General features: G+C 39.9%; 1 protein-coding gene across 1 annotated transcript in view; it reads right to left on the bottom strand.

Annotated features, from left to right (window-relative positions):
• Positions 1-589: 589 nt before the first annotated feature.
• Positions 590-8,568, bottom strand: part of LOC111500388 (uncharacterized) — a 29,601-nt gene continuing 21,622 nt past the window's right edge. The window contains exons 2-3 of the mRNA XM_076878374.1: positions 5,041-5,142; positions 590-4,593 (exon numbers count right to left, since the gene is read on the bottom strand). Coding sequence (XP_076734489.1) covers positions 3,517-4,593; positions 5,041-5,058 — 1,095 coding nt within the window. The 5' untranslated portion in view covers positions 5,059-5,142 and the 3' untranslated portion in view covers positions 590-3,516. The remainder of the gene's footprint in view (positions 4,594-5,040; positions 5,143-8,568) is intronic.

Genomic DNA, 8,568 nt, shown 5'->3' with positions numbered 1-8,568 from the left:
CTGAGACTGTCACCTGTCTGTCTGTCCTGCACTCACTCTATTTATCTTTCTCTCTGATTGTGTAATAAAAGTATGAACATGTATTTATAAGTTACACTTGTGTTTGAATCCTGAAGCTTATGACACATTTGATTTCCATTTTTGACAACTGCAAGGGTCCAGAGTGAGGACAGACTGAGGGACCCACTGCTATACATCATCTGTGAGGCTTTGCACCCCTGATGATCCACCAGGACAAACTCAGCAGTGTGTGAGGAAGAGGAGGTGGAAGAGCCAGCAGCAGCTGACAGATGGAGAGAATAGACAGACTGTTCCCTGTTTGTGAAGGACTGCTAGAAAAGTTTAACATAACTAATCGCCTGTCCTGAATCAGTCTTATTAGGTAATGTTCACAGTAAGTTATCTTTCTTGTAGAATTGTGCTCCAAATAAAGAACTTTGTGTTGACAAGATTGTTAGTTAATCATTTACAAATCAATATTTGAAATAATCAGTCAAGAACAAGCCAAGTCTCCTCCTGTGATAAACCTCCACATGTACCACTGAAAACAGTTTATGTACTTTGAATCTGAAATCATGGGTCAAACTACTTGTTGTGAGACCATTTCTTTATTTTTCACACCAAACTATTTAATAAAAAAACAAAACAACCTTTCCACAGAGTTAAGCAAACATAACTAATGCTTTAACATTATCAGGATTTCATAATACAAACTTCAAATCAATAGGAAAACAGCTGCAGAACACATGGATCGAAATGAATTCATTAAAAAAACAAAAAAAAAAACATATGGACTTCATGTAGACTTCAAGCATACAGTAAATACACCAAAGTAACAGGAGGAGCCAAAAATAGGGGTTTATTAAAATTTTTGAACTTTTAACATTTCTTCGCTGCCAATGTGCTCTTTGCGTAATTGAATCAAGGTTACACTGACTCACTGACTCCATCTTCTGATACAAACTGGTATTACATGGACCTACAGGCCAAAACCAGTTAGCGGGAGTTTATTTTATTCTGGACATAAAGTCACAGCACAGTGTTGTTTCAAAGCTGGTGGACAGATTTAGTTCATTTTGGAAGTTTTACGAGCAACTGCTGTGTAATTATTTGCAGTTTTGGGAAAAAATGATTTAAGAGAAGATTTTACCACAGCAAAAGATTAAATATGAATGAAGGATTGAAATTTAACTGAGATAACACATAAAATGAATACATTAAAAAAAGAAGTTAAATTTAGGAAAAACTAAGAAAGCTGAAATAAAAGAAATTGATATACATATCTGATATGATACCAAACTGATAGATTAAAAGTTTGGTAGAAAAAAAGACATTCCTATAACTTTAATAATACAGTAACAAATACAACTACTAAACACTACTGTGTCCTAAGGGAACAAAGATTAAAATGTAACAGGGATAACATTTTAGAGAATTAAAATCCCTCAAAGGAAAAAACATAAACTTGATATAAATATCTATTAGGGGTGCAACGATACTCGTATCGACATTGAACCGTTCGATAAAGTGCTTTCAGTTCGGTACGCATATGTATTGAACAATACAAAATTTTAAATTTATTTTATCAACTTTTCTTCTGACGATGCTGTCTGTGCTGAGAGCTCAGTGGATCTGTGTTCGACTACTCCGCCTAGGCTGCACTGTCGAGCGCAGATCCACTGAGCGCAGCGCAAGCTAGCAAGACAGAAGCTAAGCTCGTTGCAACTTGGCAAATTGAACCTCCCCCACCCTCATTCAGATCTGGCCTTTGGAACTATTTTGGTCTTCATGTGAATATGACCCTGAAGGTAAGCTGTCATGGACAAAAGTAAAACAATATGTCGAATGTGCCACGCAATGCTCAATTACATGGGTGGGAACTACTGCGTTAGTGCAGTTTGCTCGTTAACGTGTTGATGCCGCCCAGCTGAAGCACGGGGCGATCTGCTTTGCCGTGTTGGGGCGTTAACGTCATTTCAGATTAACGCTGACAGCACTAGCGGGAAAACAACGAATATGACTGCACATTTACGCCGACATCATCCTAGTGCAAAGACAAGTGGAAGCACACAAAAACAACAAGCACGCATGCTACAAACTTTACCCGAGTCATTTAGACAGCCGTTAGCACATGATTCTTCTTATGGGGACCTGATATGTTTAATATGTTGCTGAGAAAATAGCCCAGAAGAAGCGTATAGTATAGCTTTTATTTCGGAATAAGCCATTTCTCTGTAATAAACTCTCTTTTCCAAAGATGAGTTATTTCTCGATCTGATTTATTTATTTTTTTATTACTTTGTTGTTTCAGCAACATTAAATTTACAAACTGTACTTTTGAGTTTAAATATATATTTACAATTTTAATAAATGACAAATTAAAAAAGCATGAACATTTTTTTGTATTGAAAAAATATCAAACCGTGACACCAAAGTATCGAACCGAATCAAACTGTGAATTTTGTGTATCGTTGCACCCCTAATGTCTATACATGCAGCTTCCTAAATGTAACATTCAGGATTATTCACTGCAGCTCCAGAAATCAGAGCTACCTCATCAGATCCAAGTGTGACATCAGCTGACACTCTTTACAGGAGATTCCATCTGAACCCTGTGGAGCCTGATCTCAAGGTTTTTAAGTCTGAGCCTGAAACCAGAAGAGGATCTTTCTCTCTCTTCAGATTCATTGTGATCCAGTGATTTCAGTCCTGCATGATCAGGCTGATGTTTGCACAGAGCAGATAATGAAGTGAAGGTTTTTGCACATTGGTAACAGTGAAACAGTTTATTTACAGCTTGGGATCGTTTGTGTTCGGATTATGAACTGAGATTCCTGAAACTCTTGTCACACTGGTCACAGCTTAAGTTCACTTCCATGTGTGTACGTTCATGTTTGTTACGATGACCTGATTGTGAGAAGCTTTTGTCAGTGTCTGCACTTGTATGGTGTCTCTCCTGTGTGGATTCCCTTATGCTTGTTCTTTAAGCTCTCGTGCAGTGGTGAAGGATGACTCACACTGGTCACAGTGCTTTTTGACCCCACTGTGGAAGAGTTCATGGATTTTAATGTACTTGGTGTGTGGAAGCCTCTCCCACATTCTTTGCAGTAGTTCATTTTGTCTCCAGTGTGTCTACGTTGATGTGGTTTTAGGTCCCATTGATGATTGGAAGTTTTTCCACAAAGGTCACAGAGAAACTCTTTCCCACCACAGAGGTGGGAAAGAAAACAGTTTCCACTTCTAAACAAAGACATTGTAAGTCAGAGAATTCCTTCAACAATTTTATCCTGAACATTGCCGGGAATAAAAAGCATCTCTGCCAACGTCCAATTACATTTTACTGTTTACATTATAACACTCAGCTTACTGGGCAAAAATTATTCTTCAATTTTCCAAACAGTTCATTCAGTATAATTCCAGAAGTTTACTGATCAGATTTGTTCCAAACACTCAGGTTACAATTACAATTACAAGATAAAAACTAAATACATCCTCACGGTAACTGCACTTGTAGAGTTACTTTCTGGTGTGGATCTGTTGGTGGCTTTTCAGGTGATGTGGAGATTTAAAAGTCTTCTCACACAGGTCACATTTATAAGGTCTCTCCTCGGTGTGACTAAACATGTGTCGTCGTAACTGTGCATCGGTTGCAAACAGTTTCCCACACTGATCACAGCAGGAAACATCATTTCCAGTGTGAATCCGTAGGTGAATATTTCGGTAGTGCTTGTCAATGAAAGTTTTTTCACAAAAGTCACAGCTGTAAGGTTTAACTCCACTGTGGATGAGTCTATGTTTTTTTAAGTTTTGAGACACGTTAAAAGACTTTCCACACAAGTCACAGCTGTAAGGTTTAACTCCACTGTGGATGCGTTGGTGTATTTTTAAGTTTTGAGCCTTGGTAAAGGACTTTCCACAGAAGTCACAGCTGTAAGGTTTAACTCCACTGTGGATGAATTGGTGTGCTTTTAAGCCTCCAGCCTGGGTAAAAGACTTTCCACACAACTCACAGCTGTAAGGTTTAAATCCACTGTGGGTGACTTGGTGTATTTGTAAGCCTCCAGCCTTCGTAAAAGACTTTCCACACAAATCACAGCTGTAAGGTTTAAATCCACTGTGGATGAGTTGGTGTGTTTTTAAACTTCCAGCCTGGGTAAAAGACTTTCCACACAAATCACAGCTGTAAGGTTTAACTCCACTGTGTATGAGTTGGTGTGTTTTTAAGCCTCCAGCCTGGGTAAATGAATTTCCACACAAATCACAGCTGTACGCTTTCACTCCACTGTGGATGAGTTGGTGTGTTTTTAAGCTTTGAACCTGGGTAAAAGAATTTCCACACAAATCACAGCTGTACGCTTTCACTCCACTGTGGATGACTTGGTGCTTTTTTAAGCTTTCAGCCAGGGTAAAAGACTTTCCACACAAGTCACAGCTGTAAGGTTTAACTCCACTGTGGATGAGTTGATGTTTTTTAAAGTTTCCAGCCCGGGTAAAAGACTTTCCACACTCATCACAGCTGTATGTTTTCTCTCCCTTTCTTCTGTGAGGTTTGTCGGCCTCCTGAGAGCGCTGACTTCTTGCTCCATGTTGGTCCTGCAGTGACAGAGATACAAACAGAGGCAGTGAGTGAAATGCAGTCCTGGAACAAACTGAAACTCCCTCCATTAGTGGAGTCAAACATCTCAAAAAACACTTCGTAGGTGTGTTACCATCGCCTTCTGGTGATATTATTACATAACAATGATGCGCTACAATCAGAGTTGTAATTAAAATTACATATTGAAGAAATACTGATCAGTGGAGAAAATATTTTACTCATAAAAAATTGTGAGTTTAACTGATGATATGGTTTCAATGTGTGTAGATAGAATATAGTCTTTGTATTTTCTTGTAACTTCTGGGGTTTTCGATTTTGAATATCGATTATGTACATATGGATGAGCCAAGGGTGGAAAAGATAAAGCTGCTGTTAAGAGCTTTTTAAAAAATAACCAGCTGTGCACACAGCTTCAAAAAGTGTAACTGTGATATTTTTCTCACCTTTTGTGTTGAAGACATTGTTTCCTCTGTAGTGGCTGAGCTGAGTCCAAATGGCTGAAATTTTCCTCTGTTGCTCCACCAGACTCTTCTCCTGTTACTCAGCTAGGACACAAAACGTATATATCAGGGCTCTAGACTAACTTTTTTATTATTAGGAATTAATAGGAAAGTTGTATTTTTGAGAAATAATTTTATTATTGAACAACAACCATGTTCTCAATGAACCCAAAAAACTCATTAATATCAAAGCTGAATGTTTTTGGAAGCAGTTTTTAGTTTGCTTTTAGTTTTAGCTATTTTAGGGGGATATCTGTGTGTGCAGGTGACTATTACTGTGCATAATTCAAGTCAAGTCAAGTCAAGTCAAGTTTAATTGTCAATTCTGCCACATGTACAGGACATACAGAGAATAGAAATTGCGTTACTCTCAAACCCTAGTGATTAGAAAAATGGAAATAAAATAATTAAAAAGTAAAGTTTAAATAAATACAATACAATTTTACGTATAACAAAAAAAGCTATGCAATATACAATATTCAAGTAAGGAGGCATAGTGGTGCAAAATAGGCAAATAGTGCAAATGGAGATTTAGTAGTATATGGTAAGAGATAGTGTAACAACAGAGTCTTATGAGGTAATGGCAGTCCAATGCTCCACAAAGTGACGGGAGCAGGCCAGTGAGTGCGTCAGAGAGTGAGTGTGTGTATGTGACAGAGTTCAGTGAGACCGTGGTGGAGAAGAGGGGAGAGGGGGGCAGAATCGGGAGGGAGTTAAGCTTCCTGACAGCCTGATGGATGAAGCTGTCCTTCAGTCTGCTGGTCCTGGCCTGGAGACTCCGCAGTCTCCTCCCTGACGGCAGCAGCTTGAAGAAGCTTTGCATTGGGTGCGTGGGATCAGCCGCTATGCAAAGGGCTTTTTTAGTGAGACGGGTGCTGTAAATGTCCTGGAGGGAGGGGAGAGAGACACCAATGATCCTCTCTGCAGCTCTCACTATGCGTTGGAGGGTTCTATGACAGGACGCATTGCAGAATCCAAACCACACAGTGATGCAGCTCGACAGGATGCTCTCGATGGTGCCTCTGTAGAAAGTGTACATGATGGGGGCTGGTGCTCCTGCTCTTCTTAGTTTGCGGAGAAAGAAGAGACGCTGCTGTGATTTCTTGGCCAGTGCTGTGGTGTTGTTCGTTAGTTATTAGGCAACTTAACAAAAAACAAATATATACCCATTTTAATTATTTATTTTTACCAGTGACACCAATATAACATCTCCACATTCACAAATATACATTTCTGACATTCAAAAACAAAACAAAAACAAATCAGCGACCAATATAGCCACCTTTCTTTGCAATGACACTCAAAAGCCTGCCATCCATGGATTCTGTCAGTGTTTTGATCTGTTCACCATCAACGTTGCGTGCAGCAGCAACCACAGCCTCCCAGACACTGTTCAGAGAGGTGTACTGTTTTCCCTCCTTGTAAATCTCACATTTGATGATGGACCACAGGTTCTCAATGGGGTTCAGATCAGGTGAACAAGGAGGCCATGTCATTAGTTTTTCTTCTTTTATACCCTTTCTTGCCAGCCACGCTGTGGAGTACTTGGACCCGTGTGATGGAGCATTGTCCTGCATGAAAATCATGTTTTTCTTGAAGGATGCAGACTTCTTCCTGTACCACTGCTTGAAGAAGGTGTCTTCCAGAAACTGGCAGTAGGACTGGGAGTTGAGCTTGACTCCATCCTCAACCCGAAAAGGCCCCACAAGCTCATCTTTGATGATACCAGCCCAAACCAGTACTCCACCTCCACCTTGCTGTAGTCTGAGTCGGACTGGAGCTCTCTGCCCTTTACCAATCCAGCCACGGGCCCATCCATCTGGCCCATCAAGACTCACTCTCATTTCATCAGTCCATAAAACCTTAGAAAAATCAGTCTTGAGATATTTCTTGGCCCAGTCTTGACGTTTCAGCTTGTGTGTCTTGTTCAGTGGTGGTCGTCTTTCAGCCTTTCTTACCTTGGCCACGTCTCTGAGTATTGCACACCTTGTGCTTTTGGGCACTCCAGTGATGTTGCAGCTCTGAAATATGGCCAAACTGGTGGCAAGTGGCATCTTGGCAGCTGCACGCTTGACTTTTCTCAGTTCATGGGCAGTTATTTTGCGCCTTGGTTTTTCCACACACTTCTTGCGACCCTGTTGACTATTTTGAATGAAACGCTTGATTGTTCGATGATCATGCTTCAGAAGCTTTGCAATTTTGAGACTGCTGCATCCCTCTGCAAGATATCTCACTATTTTTGACTTTTCTGAGCCTGTCAAGTCCTTCTTTTGACCCATTTTGCCAAATGAAAGGACGTTGCCTAATAATTATGCACACCTGATATAGGGTGTTAATGTCATTAGACCACACCCCTTCTCACTACAGAGATGCACATCACCTAATATGCTTAATTGGTAGTAGGCTTTCAAGCCTATACAGCTTGGAGTAAGACAACATGCATGAACAGGATGATGTGGACAAAATACTCATTTGCCTAATAATTCTGCACTCCCTGTAATGTGTTTTCTGTATACACTGTGCTTTTTCAGCATTCAAAGATTGATGGCACCGTGTCAGAGCACTGGCTATGAATTTCAGACGGATCAGGCCTTAACTTAACAAAAGGTTATCAATAGTTCTTTTAATCTTTTCTTATTAACCAGAGCTACATCCACTTCTGTCAGGCCTAGGCTACTCACTAGGGCTGGGTATCATCACTGATTTCTACAATCCATTCGATTCCAGTTCTCAAAGTCCTGATTCGATTCAACTTAGCCTCAGACAGTCAGAAATATTATAATTCTGATCATTTATCAGTACTGACACATGTGAGACTTCATCAGAATTGTGAACATCACAGCAGATGCCTTTGTGTGAAAGTAACTGAGAACAAAACACAGAAAAACATGAAGGAGACTGGCCTGACTTTTTATAGCAGATAACCTTAAAAACATTCTGCAATCTTATGAATAATTTTAAAAAGTTTAAATTTGTTCAGTATTGAACAGCAGAAAAATTAGGCTTTCTTGTCCGAGGTCATTTAAGTGAAAAAAAGTAAAGAAAAAGACTGGCTGACAGCGCTGTAAACAACGGTAGACTGGTGGGTGATAAGCGAATGAATAATGCAGAAAACAGAGATTTGAGACGGGAAACTGTTCTTGAAGTACAGAGAGAGAGAGCGAGCTGTGCATGAAGTGTGATTTTTACCGTGGTGGAAAAAAAGAGGCAAAACTCATGACAACATTGATCATATGTCAAGCGCAGTTTGCTGCTTCTTTTGCTGCTGGTTTGGTGAATTTTGGTTGGAGAGAGACAAAACCTGCAGCTCAGAATCTGTGTGCAATCCGTGTACCTCATTTGCGGTGTGGTGGTTGTAGTTCATTTGGTGTGTGGTGGTTGTTGAAATAGTTCTGTGAGCTTTAACCTGAGAATCTGGTGTTTCTGGTAAAACACAGTTATATTTAAAAGTCAATTCAGGATTTAATGAAT

The sequence above is a fragment of the Maylandia zebra genome, linkage group LG3, assembly GCF_041146795.1.
Source record: "Maylandia zebra isolate NMK-2024a linkage group LG3, Mzebra_GT3a, whole genome shotgun sequence".
In the NCBI taxonomy this organism is placed as follows: domain Eukaryota; kingdom Metazoa; phylum Chordata; class Actinopteri; order Cichliformes; family Cichlidae; genus Maylandia; species Maylandia zebra.
Note: the sequence above shows the minus strand (reverse complement) of the source record. Positions and strands in the feature narration are given on the sequence as shown.